The 19,820-nt window shown below is 38.1% G+C and overlaps 1 protein-coding gene across 6 annotated transcripts in view; it reads right to left on the bottom strand.

The window, feature by feature from the left end:
* RUFY3 (RUN and FYVE domain containing 3) overlaps nt 1-19,820 on the bottom strand; it is an 83,851-nt gene that overhangs the window by 50,337 nt on the left and 13,694 nt on the right. The window contains exons 1-2 of one of the 6 annotated variants that reach the window (XM_060299440.1): nt 17,129-17,957; nt 1,880-1,933 (exon numbers count right to left, since the gene is read on the bottom strand). The exons of 2 other annotated variants lie outside the window; for them this stretch is intronic. In XM_060299440.1, the coding sequence (XP_060155423.1) occupies nt 1,880-1,933; nt 17,129-17,306 (232 nt within the window). In that variant the 5' untranslated portion in view covers nt 17,307-17,957. Of the gene's footprint in view, nt 1-1,879; nt 1,934-17,128; nt 17,958-19,820 lie in introns of those variants that run through there. 3 more of the 6 variants (XM_060299441.1, XM_030877808.2, XM_030877815.2) reach the window with 3 other exon arrangements.

The following is a 19,820-nucleotide window of genomic DNA, read 5'->3' as shown; positions in this document are numbered from 1 at the left end:
CAAGGTCCTACCATATAGCACAGGGAACTATGTTCAATATCCTGTGATTAACCATAATGGAAAAGAATATGAAAAAGAATGTATATAAGTGTATAAGTGAGTCACTTCACTGTACAGCAGTAATTAATACAACATTGTAATTCAACTATACTATAATAAAAAAAATTCACACATCTTCCGGGGGTTTCCCTTTTTGATTTCACCTATGACAATCATTCACAAAAATTCCAGCAAAAAGAAATGAAAAGGAGGAGGCTGACTCTTAGAGTAGGCTTGATTCTTGCAGTAGTACCTTGCATCAAAGAAATAGAATTTTGCCAGGGCTAAGTCATAGGGAAGAAGTTTCTAAGAAGGGCACAGATTTGTTGGCCTATATGCAGCATTTTTCTTTAGTACGTAGTCTATTAAAGGAATCAAAACCTTAAACCTATCTAGTGCCTGGTAAATAATAATAATAATAATGATAATGGCAGCTAACATCAGTACTCACTGAATGAATCAACACTGTCCTCTTTTCTTTCTTGTCTATGAACTGTCAATCAACTAGACAATACTGATCTACCTTTTCATCAAAATACATGTAACTATATTAAAAGTAGAATCAAAGATGGAATAAAAAGATAGTTTGACTATAGGAAATGAGATGAAACTCAGGATAATTTACTCATTCAAAGTAAAGTGCTGAAGAAGAAACTATTGGGCATCACTGGAGAGAGAAAACTGCCTTAGTTTTTTGTCTGGTGTGACCAAATCTACGGAGGACAATACCATCCTAAGTCTGATACGAATACCAAGAAGTTTAAGACAATCTCTGCTCTCAAGGATTTTACACTTTAACTAGGAATGTAAACACACAAGAATTAGAGAACAAGTAAAAAGCCTTAGGCTCCAAGTTCTGCAGGATTTGAATGAATGGAGAAATGAACTGGGCCAAAGCTGTCAGGGAGCGCTTCACAGAGCTCTCATCTAGACTAAATGGGGATGTAGGGGGCACAGGGGGAGGGAGAAGGGAAGTAAATGCTCCGGGTGGGATGTCACAGGAACAATGCAGGAGAGGAGGCTGAGGTCAGCTCATGCAGTCAGTGAAAAGGCCAGTGTGGACAGAGTGGTGGGTGTGCGTGTGCTAGGAGAGCACACACTGAGGCTGGGGGACTTGTAGGTGCCCAGCCAAAGTGGGAGAATGTAAAATGATAAAGTGGAGCCAAACTTCAATTTTTCTATCTTTATTATAAAATGTGTAAATCACCTTGAGATCCCTAAAGTTAGGTGCCAATTATAGAAGAAATAATTATCGGTTTGGGGAACCTTCATGCATTTGAACATACGTGCTACTTTTCAAGGTAATTCCACCAGAAGGGAATGCTATTACATGACCAAGCTCAAAATGACTTAATGTCCTGGGAAATCTACAAATCAGAGCAACATTCCAGGTACTTGAAGTTTCCGGGATCTGTTTGTTTTTAAACTGCTTGTTCATGGTAATACATATAGATATATATATTTCTTTTCATGAATGATAAAAAATTTACATCTTCCTAACACATGAAAAAACAGCCATAGAAAAATGATATAATCTTGAAATAAAGTCCCCTTTGAACATATTAGTATCTTAAAGGAACAGCATAAACATATATTAATCCCACTTTACTTGGAACCAGAAAGATAAAGATTTTTAAATGCAAGACTCTGAAAACCTAATCCTGTGCGAAGTACCTGCATGGAAAATCTGGCGAATATGCTTACTGCTCCAGTTACAGTCATGGGAAATAAAACCTAAAGCAGACACTTCCTCTTATGGAAAACAATCAAAAGGTGGTTAGAAGATTAAAAAAAAAAAGAAAAGAAAAAGAAAACTGAAAGATGTTGGTGTGGCACGCACCTTCTGTATCATCGCGCATTTGCTCCACCAAATCTGTCAAATCCTCCCAAGAGTCTTTGCAAACAGCAAAAAGAAAGGAAAAGAAAGATAAAATGTCATGCAAGCCAAGAAAGAAAAGTGTTATTAAAAACAAGGTTTCAAAAGGGATAACTGAAAGGGAGATGCCTAGAACTCTTTGGGCTTAACTCAGAGATTAGCAGTGAAAAGCGCTGGGAACATACCCAAAGAGGAATGTGACACTAACCGAGCAGAAATATCAACTATGACTATTAAATAGGTCTCAAAGCTAAGATTAATAATTTCAAGGCTTCTAATTTCACAGATTTTCTATGGGATCTGTATATCCCATAAATAACAGACTTTATTTTCCCACTGAAAATCAAGATGAGACTCTGTATTCTAGTGTACACAACACTGACCTCATTCAGTATTTCTTTTGATCCCTTCAGTGAAGCTAAAAAAACATGTGGAATGTTTTTTAGACTCAGGCCAAATATCATGATGCAAAACTAGTGACTTTTCCTAAAACAACCAAAGAATACCCTAAATACCTTTCCCGAGCCTTCCACCCAAACAGCTCTCCTTCCCCCAAACAAAAATAAAGGAAAAGTTGCTGTTTTGAAGATAAATCACTTATAATTCAAAAAAGACAGATGTTTATTCAGTTAAAAGTATAGTACTCTCTCTCCCCTCTTACTATAAACTCAGTGTTCTTGTATACAGAATATTCCATGTGAGACAAAAGGACACAGATGTCACGATTACAAATATAATAGATACTTTATTACAGTGTCTTCTAATAGTGTCTTAAAGCTGTAAGATCATTATCTGTTCTGAAATGAATTTTGAGAACCTATAGAAATTTTTTAAAAAATGGATTAGGTTCATCCTTCAGTAACTCTGAAACCATGGTATTATACACAACTGCAATATTCATAATTAAACCCACCAAATCATGTGAATTTTATATGTGTAAATACGCAAATACAAATAAAGGTAAGTTCTCAGAGGATGAAGCATAACAGAAATGAGAAAATGGGCAAAGAATACTTTGCCCATGACAAGCCCTCTTTCTTGAAAAATTTATCATGGAAGCCAGCATAGGGTCTGAAGCAATAACTTGGAGTAATGATCCAGAAAAAGAATTTATCATTTGTCCTACTCACTAGTTCATTATATTAACACTGTAATTAAACTGGTCAACTTTGGTTCTCACGTGGCATAGTGATTTTCAAGTGGAATGTAAGCATTCATTCTAATGTGAAATATATGTTCAGTTATCCTGTAAAGACGTGCAAAAAACCCCACAAATATATAAAAAGTTAAAATTTAAATTCAGAAAACAGGGAAGCAGATGGGGATCTAGTAAAGTGATATGTGATTAAAATGGAACTTTTTTGAAAACTACATATATAGAGATTATTGGTTAGGTCAGACACAAAGATAGGCAATATAAAAAGTAATATAAAAGGTAATATAAAAAGAATGCAAGTACCTATACCCTATTACACTTGTACCGTTCCCCAATTCAAAAGTTTAGAAATCAATGACTTAGAAAACCAAGCACAGGAGTACAGCTCTGAGAACCAGGATTAAATTCCTAACTTCTGTCAACATCCCAAGCAAGTCACTTTATAAACAGAGGTAGGAGAACATGATAGTTCAGAGAACAGACTCAGGAGCTGGAACACTCGGGCTCACGTCCCAGCTCCACCCCTTACTGTTTGTATGACCTTGATCCAGGTACTTCATCTGTTTTTCCTCAGTCAGTTTCCTCATCTATAAACCATGGACAAGAGGATTACCTATCTTACAGCCCTGCTGCAAGGAGTAAAAAGAGCAAATACAGGTCCAAAATCTTTTAGCTGAATATTTTCTGGCCAAATGTATTCTGAAAGGCAGAATTTTATTTTTTTTAAAAAGGTAAAACGGCATATACTGAGGCCAACATGTAGAACCAGCAGGGCCTGAGACAGCACTTCACAAGCAAGCACATCAGCATTTCTGCAGGACACATATGGATATTCAGATTAAATAGGATAAAGACTATAAATAGCCTGAAGTAAATTCAGGTCATGTTTTAGCATCAAATGAGTTCAGGCAAATTTATGAAAAATGCTTTTGGCTTTCAGAGCTTTTTTTTGGATTTATGTCTAGAACACTTAGAAAGTATCTCATACAGAAAAAGCACAATATTATTATTTTACAATGAATTTGTGTTAAAAGACATCATATATATACATTTGCATATATGATTTTCAAGTATAATCCTCTGAAAATATACTATGCTACAGATTTATATTATGTAGGATTATAGATTCATAAGAATATTCTTTTAACGATCATGTTAGTTTGCCATACAGACTTGCCATGTGACCTTGTGAAAATCCGTAAGGTGACTTCCTATTTTATTCTTCATTTCTTTAACTAAAAACTACATTTGTCACCTAATAAAAGTCTACTCTATTAAAGCAAAATATAAAGAAACTCCAAGATTTGTGCAAAGAAGAGCTCAGGAAAGTGAATTTCTAGTTGGAAATGGGTGTGGGTACAAGGGATCTCTCTGATTTTCCCCTTGCAATGGGCCACCTAGAGCACTTTTCTGTTCCAACCAGACATATTTTGTTTTGTTTCTAAAACAACATTTAAAATTATGAGTGTCAGAGTGATGGAATCAATTTAAAAGAGCCCTCCTCCCCAGAAAGGTAAAAGGTATGTTTTCTCCTTTTAAAGTTGTTACCCACTTTACCTTGGCATGCTCACAGTTTTATTGTAATAAAGAATGGATACCATAATGCTCTTTTATAACCCCCAAAGAAGGATTTATAAAAGATTTTTAAAAATTGTGCCCTCTGGAATATGTTCAAATTATTAAAACAACAACAATAAAAACAAAAGTATGTAATACATGAATCAAAGAGGTGGGTGGCAGCATGACCAACTCTTCTCTTTCCCAGAACATTTCCTTTTTCTAGGGATAATACTTTGTTGACTTGAGCATGTTTTGCCTGGTCTAAAAAACTATATTACCTTTAATTTGTATCATAATACATATTCACAAATTGCAAAGAAGCATAATCTAAGGCCTTGCTGGTTGATACAAAAGATAGGTCTGGATTAAAATTTTGCTCTAGATAATGCATAGTGCAGAGCTGTAGCAATCAGAATTGTGCCAGATGTGCACTATATTAAAGTGAATGGTAAAGGGGAGCTTCCAAAGTTACTCTGGCTAAACAGACAGCCTCAGTTCACTCAAAACACTGACTCATAAGGAAAGGAGTGCATACCTTATAAATGCCAAGTGGATTGTCACAGGGTGTGGTGCCATGAGACCAATGCAATGTCAGGACCACCACTCCACTCTAAACGCTTGGATTTAAAGCAGTTAAAAATGCTGCTCCTAACAGACTCTATCATCTTATTTTTAAGATGCATATGAACAAAGAAATCTTTTAAAGTCAAGAGATAAGAGACAGGCTGGAACTATACAAAGGCCCTGAATTAGGAAGCATAGGTTATTTGAGGTTCACTGAACCATTTCCCGGCTAAACATGGAGACTAATTTACTTAGCTCTGGAAATATTTAATTAGGTGGTACTGTAAAATAGTTGTTCTTACGGTACGTGGTGACTCAATGATGATGCAGTGTGGTCTGGTAAAAGAGGGCCTAGCTTTGACACTGGACCCTGCATAGCTACTTCTTTTTTCTCTCCATGAGGGAGAGCTGAAGCTCCATCCCTCCTGAGAAGCACTGGAATAGACTCAAAGTGCTTCTCCATTGTTTATGTACCCAGGCTTGTGAGATCTCTCTTCTCGATATGTTCTCTCTTCAGGAGTATTATTACTATAGACAAGGGAGTTGCAGTCAAGTTTAGAGACAAAAGCAACCAAGTTACACTGTCTCCTTGAGGCTAGGTGTCTTTGATTTAGAGTGTTACTTTTTAAAAGTTTACTAGAGTTTCTTGAGAGTTTCTTGAGGGGACAGCCTTCCTGAAGCCCCAACCACTGATCACAAATAACTCTGAAGGACTGTTGTGAAAGTGAATGTTAATTAATTTAAAGTACTTAGCAAATCACAGGTACTCAATGTCAACTTTACATTTATAAGAAACCAATATGTGCCCTGTATTTTGATTTGGCTACAAACTGGAGTCCTCTAAGTATATTTGCCATAATTATTCAAAGGAAATAGAGGTAATGGGATTGGGAAAACAAACAAACAAACAAACAAAAAAACTAAACTAACTATTAAACACAGGGAAAGAACATAAGTCAATGTAAGTAGAACAAGGACAAATTTAGCAGCTGAGACACTGTTAAACAATAATATAATTAGGTTGGTAACCTAATAATAAATATTAGCAGAGGAACTGTCAAGCTAACTTAAAAAAAATGCTAAGAGGTCCTGCTATAATAAACCAGTAATTTAGGCCAAGGTCTATCTTCTCCTCAAAGTATAATAAAAAACAAAAATATCTGCAAAGAAATACAAATGGTCCTGGAAAAGGTAATATTAAGTTACTGTGGGGCTTCCCTGGTGGCGCAGTGGTTGAGAGTCCGCCTGCCGATGCAGCGGACACGGGCTCGTGCCCCGGTCCGGGAAGATCCCACGTGTCATGGAGCAGTTGGGCCCGTAAGCCATGGCCGCTGAGCCTGCGCATCCGGAGCCTGTGCTCCGCAATGGGAGAGGCCACAACAGTGAGAGGCCCGCGTACCACCAAAAAAAAAAAAAAAAAAAAAAAGTTACTGTGACACTGTGATTTATAATAAGAAATATATCTTTGGTTTTCATGCCCAGTCCCTGACAGAGGCCTCCTGAAACCGTATAAATTCCTAAGTGCTAAGAACAGTAGGAGCATCTTTTGTTCTAATCAGGTGACTCTGGGTGGCTCCTGAATGGGATCTGGTTCCCATCATTAGAAGCTTGGAATTATCAGCAACACTCCCCCACCTCTCTGAAGAGACGAGAGGGGCTGAAAATGGAGTTAAAAATTGGTCTTATCCATGTGAGGAAGGCTCCTTAAAATCCCAATAGTATGGGGTTTGAAAGCTTTCAGGTTGGTGAACACATTCACACACGGGGAGGGCGATGCATTCCAACTAGACAGGGACAGAAGCTCCTGCGTTCTGGGCCCTCCCAGACCTCACCCTACGTATCCCTTCATCTGGCTGTGCATCTGTTTCCTTCATCATATCCTCTAATAAACTGGCAAACGTTAAGTTAAGTGTTTCCCTGAGTTCTGTGAGCTCTTTAGCAAATAACTGAATATAAGAGAGAGGTCATGGGAATCTGTGATTTGTAGCCCAGCCAGAGAGAAGTGGTGGGTGACCTGGGGCCCTACAACTTGCATTTGGCAGCTGAAGTGTTATGGTTGTGGGCTGGGAGGGAACAGTCTTGAGGGTCTGAGCCTTTGATCTGTGGGATCTGATGTTATCTCCAGGTAGACAGAGTCAGAAAGGAGTTAAATTGTGGGACACCCAGCTGGTGTCATGGAATTGCTTGGTATTGGGAAAAATCCCACACATTTGGTGACAAGAAGTGTCGGAAGTGAAGTGTTCTGTGTGAAAGTAAAAGAGAGACACAAGAGGAGGAATGCAGGTTTTTCCAATACAGTTATCAACATTTGAGCCGTTTAATATTTGCTGAGCACGAACGGGGAGCACAGGGCTTTACTAAGGCAGTTAGGACAGTTAATCTGTACAGAAGAGACAAAGATGAAATATCCAGAGACACTGCCCTTGAGGAGAACTATGTAACTATGACACAAGGTAAAAAGGGATTGGTATTAGATAAAACAGATTCCTAAGTCAGGTGAGCAGCTAGGTGACACAGGGCCTGACGGGGAGTGAGGGGATGAAAAAAAGGGGCCTCCACTGCATCAGGAGACCCTTTGCCCTCTTGCCTGAATGGCTGCAATGGCAGAAAATAACGTCTCTGACTAACTGGACCTCAACTGGGTAGCTGCTGCCCGTAAAAGAGGACACTGTGAAATTCTCAGATAACACAGAGTACATCTCATACATACCCTAAGTTTTACAGCTCTTGGAGAAAGAAAAAAGAAATTCCAGCAGCCTTTTCATTGTAGAAAGTAAACCATAGCAATCTTAGAGAAGTGTGAAATTTCTCACTGTACAATCAACAGTAAAACTCATTCTCTTCTGCTAGGACACTGTCACTAGCTCAAAGAACCCCCCCCCCCAAAAAAAACCAGATAAAACATTATCATGCAGTTTGCAGCTGCTCAATCAACTGTCCTAAAACCCCACAACTGTTTCCTTTGAAAGTTCAGATTTTAATAGTGTGGGAAACCACAACCAACTGCAGTGGCAAAAGATGAAAATGAGTTGCAAAGAAGCAGCCAATATGAAAATTCATGACACCATGGCATTAAATTTTTTTTTAATGTTTACTGCAGCTTGGAAATGTGTATATAAAAAGTAAAATATATTACTATTTGACCCAGAAATTCCACTTCTAAAAATGAAATTGTTCAAGTGAAAAGTGTTCAATTTATAAACATAATGATGTACCAAAACTGTTTGGGGTAGCCTAATTTTGAAATAACCTAAGTATCTATAATAAGGGAGTAAAGAAATCATGGCACATCCAAACAAGTGAAGACATTAAATGAGGCAGTAGAGATTTCTATTTACTGAAGTGGAGAGAAGAACGGCAGGTCACACAAGACAGGTATGTGATGACCTTACATGCATAAAATTGTGCGAGTTTGTAAACGAACCACATGTGTATATATTAAAAAAGAGAATCAGGTTGCTAGACCTTACCAGTGGTTACTGATAGGTGCTAGAATTTTAGGTGAATTCTACTGTTTTATATATTTTTACTTGTCTGTATTCTGTGACTCTTAAATGAGAGTATATTATACAAATTTAAAAATAAAGTCGTTTTCACTAAAATTCATATATATATATATAATTCTAAATATATTTTTCTAAGAGAACCCCAGTATTTTCAATATGCTGATATAATATTTTTTTATTGGGGGAAATTTAATTATGATGAAAAATAAATACTTAGGGGTCATTTGACAATAAGTATGTTTCACTGTCCCTCTACACATGTGTTTCTAAGCTCATCAAATTCAGCTATTTGTTCTCTGGCAAAGTTCAAATACAAAAAAATTGCAAGGGAATGAATTTTAGTATTTACTTCCCTGTACTCAAAAGTACTTCATAGCAGTCCCAGTGGGGTTAGAACAACAGCAAAGGAAAATCATGCCCCATTATACTCTCCACCTTCCCAAAAAAGGGGCACAACCAACAAACCCAAAATAATACAGAACCACACTGAAGCACAGAGAATACTGTGGGCGCTCTCAAGTGACAGCCTTGCTCTCTTCCTAGCCAGGTCTCACAGGTACCCAGGCTTGGGAATCCAACAGCTTGAATTCCAATCTGAGATCCATCACTGAGTATTAGTTATCTAATCTGGTACAGCATGTACCTCTGGAAAATGACAAAGATGTCCATGATTAGCTTAGGACAAATAACCTTCTGGCACTAGGCGCTGATAACCCAAAGAAGAGTTAATGTGAACTACACTAAGAAAGTCACAAATTAAAGTAAAAGTTCCGTTCAAAAACGGTCCAGAAAAAGCTCACCAATAAAGAGGAAAGACAGTAGTAAGGCACTGTGATTAATGACAGGGCACTAAAGCAGACTCCAGTGACAGGAGTACTAGGGAGTTGGGAAGAAATTGAAAGCAGACCTGAAATCAGAAGGAGAAAGCTGATTTTAGGGAGAGCACATTACAGTCAGCTCAGAGGAAACATGTAGCTCTTCTATGGTTTCATTACAGATTGAGGTACAAATGGAACTCTGCTGATACTTCTCTCCCAGATTTAGGACTTTATAAAATCTCAGAGGCAAGTGGGTAAAACTTACCTTGGAAAGGTGACTAGCCAGACTATTCCCAGAGCAGAACAACAAGAAGGGATGCACCTTGTCCAAAGAACTTTGTCTGGTAGGCTTCTGAGATGGTAGTAAAAGCTATAACCTCTTCACTTTGAGAAGTTCACGAAGACTGCCTTGTGCACACGTAATCACAACTCGAGAGAACCTGACTATGAGGCTAACCGGGTTGGTGGCAACAGATATTCCAATAATCTCACTGAGGGCAGATTACAAAAGGAGGAGTGCCAAAGCGAAAGCAAAGAACAACACGATTCTGTAAAACAGAGAATCTAACAACTCAGGTTTTATTTTCTGAACACAGGAAAGGAATAAATCAAATGCTGTACTAAATGCACCTAAGTCTAAGTGCTGTGGGTCACCCTTGTGCACAGCATGCAGCATTTAGACAGCTCTGAAAACAAAGCATGCCAAAAAATAAACCCTGACCTGTGACCTGGAAAAACTCAAGATGTTTACTAGAAATATTAAAAAATTATAGTGGAAATTGAATCTAAAGCAGTAGCTCCACTTTTTTTTTTTTTTTTCCGGTACGAGGGCCTCTCACTGTTGTGGCCTTTCCCGTTGAGGAGCACAGGCTCCGGACGCACAGGATCAGCGGCTATGGCTCACGGGCCCAGCCGCTCCGCGGCATGTGGGATCTTCCCAGACCGGGGCACGAACCCGTGTCCCCTGCATTGGCAGGTTAATTCTTAACCACTGCGCCACAAGGAAGCCCATAAAACTTACTATATTTAAAAAAATACTCCCTGCCATTAAATATTCTTGCACAACACCATTATTAGTGTTTGTTGTATTGATGCTCTACAATTTATTGAACAATTTTCCTATTAGGTTATTTAAGTTGCATTTAAAGTTTTGCTACTATAAATCATAATACAGTGATAAATATATATACCTATATATTTTGCCTTTATCTTTGATTATCTCCTTAGGATAGATATCTGGTAAAACAACTGGAACTTAATTTTTCAAGGCTCTTGGTTCACACCGATAAAGTGATTTCCAAAAAGGCTGTACCAATATATATCCTACTAGCAGAGCCCTATCTGAGCCTTCCCACACTTTCATCAGCACTGAATATTATTCATAGACATTTTAAACAACAACAACAAATTATTTGTTGTACTAAACTTCCATTTTTTTTTTTGCGGTACGTGGGTCTCTCACTGTTGTGGCCTCTCCCGTAGCGGAGCACAGGCTCCAGACCCGCAGGCTCAGCGGCCATGGGTCACGGGCCCAGCCGCTCCACGGCATGTGGGATCTTCCCGGACCAGGGCACGAACCCGTGTCCCCTGCATCGGCAGGCGGACTCTCAACCACTGCGCCACCAGGGAAGCCCTAAACTTCCATTTTTGAAATAAGATACAATGAGTCTATAATATGAGATAAATGATTTTTAAAAATTTAAAATACCCAGAAACGTAAGTTATGTGTAATAGAGGGAAGGTATTCCAATAATCTTTTCATAAACTTTTCTTTTAAGAATGATTATTTTCTGGGGTTATGAGGCATTAATGAGTTCACCTAAAGTGTGGTAGATAGCTACAATAAACAGTACACAGTAATATAAGGCCTTCTGAAGGATGCAAAAGTTTTACCCTAAAGAACTTTCTGTATAATCTCATAAAGTATGAATCACATAGGTTAAAATAAATCACTGGAGAATGATTTAAAGTGCATTCAATCAAGTGACACAGACAGTATCCAACGATTCAGGAGATGAAGGATATTGGACTTGTTGGAAAAGGTTCATTGAAGAACCCTTTCCTAATTTAATGTCAGCACGGAGAATCTAAAGCGGGAATAGTATAACAACAAGAATAATCAGGGTTTTGGCAAAGTGCAGAATCACAGCCTAATTGAAATAGGTAAGCATTGAAAAGGAGTTTGAAAAAACATTTGATAAGTAAAATTACCCAAAAGAAGGGCATGGGAATAGTTAGCTAAAGAATAAGGATTCAACGTCGTTACTGTTTCAGACAATCCATAATCATGAACATTACTGCTACCACAATCAGCTTTCCACGTCATTTTGCACATCTACTTGAGAAACATTTTAAATTTAGCACATAAAGGTGCTGCCTGCCCACCAGGTCAGTTTCAGCAGTGTGCCATTTTTACTGTTTCGCAGCATCTGCACAACTATGTAAATATTTTTATGGGCTTTATAAAAACGGGTGGAAAGAGGAAAAAAAACCCCAAGTGGATAAAATGCTAAGGTATCCAATTTAATTGATGGCAATCAGCAAGCCTGCCCCAATTGGCATGCTTTTGGCCTCATTTGGATGCTCACTGACTGGACATAAGTTGGTCAATGCCACATTCAATTGTGTACAAAACTACTGGAAATATGTCACCAGAGACTGGGAGGAAGATGTTCTTTATGACACACAGGTCTACTGTTGAATTGCGGTGTAGGTGAGCTGCATGTGGGTTGGATGGAGGCTCCAACACTTACTACATCTCTGAATCTGTCAATTTGTAAAATGGGGATAACAGTACCTAGGCTCAAAGGGTTTTTGTAAGGATTAAATGAGATAATACATATATATTACTTAGAGGAAACAGTTCCTGGCGCAAAGTAGCTGCTCAATAAAACATAGCATCTCTTCTTGCTACACCACCACCACCACTACCACCTTTTCAGGAATATTCTACATTCAATATAAAGGCTGCCTGAAACAGGCTCTTGTACAAGAATGAAAAGTTTACTTTCTTGAAGACTCATTTGGCAATTTTATAAAGAATGAATCAGTATAGGAAGAGAAATGGTTTGGAGAAAAGCTAAAAGTAGGTGTAGGAATCTGGATGTGACATAATTAGATCCTGGTAGTTGCGGAAACTAAAATGAAAGACAAAATTAAGCTTCTGTTGTGGAACGGAGCACATAAATCCCTCTTTTATGGCCTAACACATACAGCACTATTTGTTTAATCATAGCAGAAAACTACAATAGCCAGATGCCTTAAATCTGGTTTATATAATTTCATACATATATATTTCATACATTGGCTCTGTACCATGGTACTGCAGTGATTGCCATTTTACTTGTTGAACTACCCTACTTCCCACTTGTCAATAAGCTCAGAAAATACGGAGGAGCGGGCTTATTCACTGTGCTGTACCTCAGGACCTAGCATAGTGTGGAGCATAAATTCTGATCTTATGATAAAAACTGTGTTTTTTAAACACTGCTTTTTTTCTTTGGGGGTTCTAACAGACCCTAAGGATTTTTCCCCTAGGAAAAAAAAAGCACAAATGTAAAATTTTACATATAATTTTTTGAATCATGGTTTCCAGATTTAGAAGCCCTGCACTAGACTGTAGTGAATTCATGCTATGAAGTTTCTTGGTAAACAGCCATTTGGCTTCCCCTGACAAAATGCCCACTGGGACAGGCACTTTTTTCATTAAAACATATGCAGGTCCCAAGCAGAATGGGGTTTTACTAGTGTGCAGTGATATTAATGAGTAAGAGTACGTTAGTAAATGTCAATGGAGTTATCTCAGCACCAGACACTTTCCACAGTCACCAGATAACAAACATTTTCCATTTCATCTTCAGGGGATTTTTCCTTGCTTTTTATATCAGTAGTATATTCCCTACTGAATGGAAAAACCTGATCCCAAATCTACACCCATACTGTCCTTTGGGAAGTGTGGTCACTCTAAGTGTTACCTGGCTTTGAATTCCATGTCCAGTTCCTAAGGAACAGGATTGTCCTTTAGCAACTAAGTAGTTCACACTTGTTTTACAGCAGCCTCTGACATCTTTGTTTCATCTCTTTTCTCTCTTTTCCTTGACTGTGAATTCATTGAGGGCAAGGGCCACCTATTTCTTAGTCTCTAGAACTGGACTTTGCATGAAGGGATGCCCAATAAATATTTCTGACCAACTGACAGACCAAAACACACTCCTTGCATGTGGTGCAGTATCATTACTACACTCACAGATGTTACATATAAGCTATCTCTTTATACATTACAGTATAAGTGCCAGATAGTCTAATGAACACTAAAGCAAAATGCAACTACCAGGGGAAAACTGCAGAGTTACGCAGTAACAGCACGTCTGAAGTCGGCCATCACATACAGTTCTCTCTAGTAACACTAAAATCAAAGACTTGAGCAGAGATTCTCTCCTCAATGTGCCTGCTCAATGTATCATTTCTTCGTAGTCTGCCTCTTATTATCTGTATTTGAGAAGGAAATTTTCTAAGTCAAAAAAATAATTCAAAGCTTATAGCTGTCTTTATAACCAAACGGTATATTATAACTGTACTAAACCGATCATCTGCGTTTCACCTCTCAATGTCAGATTCCTCTTCTTTAAAAGAAGGTTAATAGGAAAAGAAGTATTTCTTGATAACTGCGTTTTATTTTTAACCGATTATTTTCTCGTTTATATGAATTTAAGCTACTAACCTTTAGTCTGTCTGGTAAACAACTAGTTTAGACTACTCCAGAAAGTTAGATATAAAAACAGAAATACACACTAAAACGGCAATAGATTTAAGAATGGGGCTTAAACTGTTGCAGCTCAAACCACTGCTCCATGAATAACTATTACACAAATAACTAAATTTATAGGGCACTTTACATTAAGTATCTCATTTAATCCTCCTAACCTACTATCTGGTAGGTACCAGTCCTAACTACTTGTTATACCCGAGCTTGGCCAGCTCACTATGTACTGTCTGAAACGTCCCCTCCAACCCCTACCGGCCACGGTGTCAGCCTGGTGATGGTCTAGTTATCACGCAAGGTTGAGCCCAGCCCAAGTGTCACTTACTGGATGAAGCCTTTGCTGAACCTTCTCCTTACAATTAAAGGTTTGGAGATTTGCTCCAGGTTTTTCAAAAAAAAGTGTATTAAAAGAAGTGAGAGAAAGATCACCTTCTTGACCACCAATAAGCACTGAAATAATTAAGTGAGTTTTTATTCCCACGTATTTAAGAGTTAAGCTAGGCAGAAATTCTAGGTCCAGGCCTACACTTTGGACAGCACAGTGAAGGAAGGAACTGTTTTCAGAAAACAAAAGTTGGAAACCGCAATGCTTGTAGTGCTGAGGCCACAAAGTTAGTCTATATTATCCTCTTAAGAGGATACATTATGCTTTTGCCCACTTTCTCTTGTGGGAGTCAGAGGGCCCCAATGCAGGATGCGCGGTCAGATGTCTGAAGTATTCTATGAATACTCCTGTGCCTGGGCACCAGGTGCTCCATTTTGTCAACACAGTAAGATTCCCATTATCACTGGCCTGGTGATCACCACTTAAAGGTTAGTAGCTAAATTAAACTTAACAATTGTCACTAGCATCAATATTAAAGCAGACATTTCTTTGGTTCAAATGACTGTTTAGACATCCAGAGTTAGCCAGTGGAGCAAGGAAACAAAATCCCTGTATTTTATTTACCTGGTTTCCTAGATCACTAAACCTATAGATGTTTTCCTGGGTCTGGACTTTCTTTTATTACTTCTAGTGCTAATCATTTGAAATTGTTTCTTCTTTTACCGAATTTAAGGCAGAATTCCAAAATGCATTTGTTAGCATTTCTCTATTTTCCTCCACACCCTCCAGAGTTGACTCTAAGGTGTTGGGAACTTCCTATTTGTCTGTTTCCCTTAATCTAAGGATGTGCCACTTAAGCTTAGGTTGCAGCCCTCATACATTTTCCATCACAGAGTTCTCCATATTGAATTTAAACAGTACCACTACAAATGCTTATGTGAACCAAACAGCTCACTTTTGTTCACTCACAGGAATCTTGCTCAAAAAACAAATATGTATTCAAATTATTAAATTTGTTAAGTTATTTTGAGACACTGACACATTAAATTTTATAATTAAGGGAATATTTGATATCACATGACTCTCAAAATGAATATATTTTAAAACAAAATATGCAAATTGAGGCATTTGCTAAAAGACTTCTTGGTAGCCTTCTAAAAATGTATTTTTCTTCCCTAAAGATTTTTAAAGCTTTGGAGGCTGTTCTTAACAGTACTGGCATTGTATGCAGTTCTAGCTGATGTCCTCTAACCCCTGTGTACATTCTGAAACTTAGAGCCAAAGGAAGCTGTCCAGCTGACAAATCAATTGTTAAAAGATGCAAAGGGCCTTAAAAACTACTTAAACATTGCCCTTAAAGACACACCCAAATGAATGCTTTGTGTTGTGATGTTAACCCTCTCTAAAAGTGTCTAACTGGGAAAATAAAATCCTTTTCAGACACAAAGAGTGAAATCTGAGTCATGATAAGATTGCAATGACACTAGGTCAAGGGAAAGGAATCACTTTTCCTAACCCAATTGCTAAGTGCAATTCACCTTGTGCCCTCTATCCTGCAGTATGTCTAAATATTAGGCAGATTTTATGAAGAATTTATTCTCATACGTGAGCATTTCTGTCTTCATTATTTTAAGGGTAGAGAATAAACACTAGCTAAGAGGTCACTACATAAAAATACAAAACAATTTGACTCAAATTATGACTCATGTTAATTCTCTTTCTTACTGTACTAAGAGAATTTAGGGGTAGAAGATGAAACGCTCTCACAATTTAGAAAAGGTTCTGGGAGAAAGTCACAAGTCAAGAACCACAAAGGTCTCAAAGGTACTGACAGTGGAAATTTCAAATGGGTCATCATAGATACCACAAATAACTTATAAAAAGCAATGGCCAATAGGTTCCATGGGAAGGAATTACCTTATCAATCATGCCTTTTTAAGGCATTGTGCTTTTTTAAGACACCATATTCATTAAATAAGCACTGAATGGAAAACTGCTTTCTCATCTAACCTTATAATCTATATTATTAAAGAAAAAAATGTTTGACCAAATATTTTCTAGATATCATAGCCTGTTTAACATTATATCCTGATGATAGGATACCCTTCATGAGCCTTTCAACTATATCATGTACAACCCTATAATTATGGTCATGTTTTTTTATCTTTATTAAGAATCACTACAATTTCTATAATATTTTAGCATCTAATCAGAATTAATAGCTTTTTCATTGTTGATTAGGGTCAGATGTGATAAGTGACCTCAAATGTTCTTTTTAGAGGCTTCAAGACAAAGAACTCTAAACAAGCACCAGCATCTTTTGAAAGGATACCTCAGGGGGCAGGGAAAAATTATTTTTCCCAGTAAAGTAGAGAAGGGGAGCTGGTGGTAGGTAAGGATGAAAGGTTTTCAGGCTTGTTAATAGTTTACAGCATGGGTTCTTCCTGCCTTTCCCTGACCCTCCCAGCCCGAGTAACAATGGGGATGCTGGTGAGATACTAGTGGATGGGTTCTAACCATACCTTCGTGGGTAGGCTCTGGGTCAGGTGTAAGTGAGATGTCATCCAGCTCTCGCAGGCAGAGCCATTCTCCATCCATAGACACTCGGAATTTGCAAAGGTAGATGGTCTCCATAGCAGCCTGTGTGATCTTGTCAGTGGTGGGGGTCGGCATATCGGTGGGAGGCGTCAGAGCCGACATGATGACTCAGCTGGGACCACAACACACACACACACACACACACACACACACACCCCGCACAAAAATAAAGCCTCCTCAACAAAAACCCCCAATCCAAAGCTCTGCAACAAAGCTCTCAAGAAACGGGGTGGGGGAGGTTAAAAAAAACACACCTTATGGTTTAAGAACTAACTGTTCAAGATAAACAATTCTACCCTATCTCTTCTCATAGACAGCTCCTACCACCTAGCAAAATAAGATGATGCTTGTCTTCTTCCAGCTTCTCTCTTGTTATCTTCCCTTCCCTACCTCCTTCTTTTTCAGCTGAGCCAGAGGCTTGAAATCCTGCACAGCCGATGCTACCTTAGCTGGCTTTGAAAAACTGGCCTCTGTATGAGTAAGTGAAAAATCCTCCTTCTCTGTGCAGGAAAAAAAAAAAGTACAAAAGAAAAAAAACCGAACAAAAAATAAACCAATATTTTCGATTTAGCTTAAAAAAAAAATCCTGAACTGCAGAAATCACTTCCAGGATCTGCTCAGAGGAGCTGGGATGCTGAGTTCTAATAGGATTGGTCGTGCGCAGTAAGCAGGGTGTTGACCAAAATGGCTGACTAATGAACTGAACTGAAAATTCAGGCTCATGTGACCAGCTGCTCTGAACGTAGGGCGAGCAATTCCCAGGATGCTTTATAGATGCTGCTGATGCAGGGAGAGCAATTAGGCTGCTAGCTCTCATCCTGCACAACCCACTTCCAGACTATGCTAGTCAAACTGTGATCAGACATAACACAATGCACATATCCTCATCAATTCCCCTCTCTGTGGGATAAAAGGGCTGGATAACAGGAAGACAGTTAATACTGGGTAATACTGCACAGCAAAGATGGTAAAAGAGGTAGTTAATTACTTTAACAAGCACATAATTCACCTCTTTTTTCCTTATATACTTAGCTATCAAAATTCTTTGCTCTGCTAAAGGTGGTGTTTTAAGAAAAACTAAAGCAGATTTTCCATTTAAATACCATACTCTCAGGCATTCATAATTTCCTTCTCTAAAGTACAAAGACCTAACTTTGTAGACAGGACAGAAGTGCAAGAAAAAAAAACTTGAAGTGAAAAAAGTAAAATCCTTCCTGATTAATGGCAATTTCCCCCTCCCCTTCTGATATTGCTGTATTTACCAAGTTTCTGCATTAGATTATTTTCTAGTACCTTAAAAATTCTCCCATCTTGGAACATGCTAAGGGCACATTATCCAGTTCTCTTAAACCAATCTACCAGTTTACCCACCCGCCCACGTATCTATACTATCCAAGGAGACCATTATGCCTTGGTAGCAAGAAGTTAGGTACTTGCTTTCTGAGCTACATAAATAACAAGGAGATAAGGGATGACAAAGATTTTCTTTGAAAATGTTTTGGACGATTGAAAACAAGTTTTTGTTTGTTTGTTTGTTTTTACTTAAGGGTCTGGTTTTTAGGAGGAGCACAAAACTTCAAGAAATATGTCCCAAGATGATTTATTGTGTTCTAGGATTTCTTATCAGAGGGTTATCTAAAAACTGAAAGAAAAATTTCTCCTTGAGTATTATTAAAATTTTTAAAAATACTTATTCATTTTTGTATGCGTTAGGTCTTCGTTGCTGTGCACGGGCTTTCTCTAGTTGCGGCGAGCAGGGGCTACTCTTCGTTGCAGTGCGCAGGCTTCTATTTGTGGTAGCTTCTCTTGTTGCAGAGCACAGGCACTACGTGCACGGGCTTCAGTAGTTGTGGTGTGTGGGCTCAGTAGTTGTGGTGCACGGGCTTAGTTGCTCTGTGGCATGTGGGATCTTCCCAGACCAGGGCTCAAACCTGTGTCACCTGCACTGGCAGGTGGATTCTTAACCACTGCGCCACCAGGGAAGCCCAAGTATTTTATATATATATATATATATACACACACATACATACATATAAATAACTGAATCACTTTGCTGTATACCTGAAACTAACATAACATTGTAAATAACTGTAATTCAATAAAACAAATTTTTTTTAAGTAAATGAAAAGGAAAGCCATACTGGAATAAAGTGTTTACAGCAAATACAAAAAAATTCATAAATGCTTCCATCCTAATTTGAGATTCAACTCAAAGAAAAAATGCTCAGAACCAGATTCTGTAGGTAAACAGGTATTTTCATATTGTTAGAGGGAAGGCAATCTGGTACAATGTAAGAATATATATACATATATGCTTATTTATAATTAGGAAGAACATCAGCAAGTTACTAAGGAAAATAAAATTTTCCAACTAGGTTTATTCATTTCTATTTAAATCTCTTCCAACATTATTCTACATCTGGACCAGAGCTATTCATTCATTCATTCATTCAGTAAATATTCACTGAGAGTACTCCATGTGCCAGGCACTGGGCATGCAGCTTAAGACAAGATCACTTCCTCAAGGAAGCAGAGTTTACATATCCAAATACTGAATATAAGTCTTTATTTAACACATTCACATTTAATTACAGTCCAATTCCTTTCTAGCCAGAC

This window comes from Globicephala melas, chromosome 5 (assembly GCF_963455315.2).
Source record: "Globicephala melas chromosome 5, mGloMel1.2, whole genome shotgun sequence".
NCBI lineage: Eukaryota > Metazoa > Chordata > Mammalia > Artiodactyla > Delphinidae > Globicephala > Globicephala melas.
This window is presented reverse-complemented; position numbering and strand designations above follow the sequence as displayed.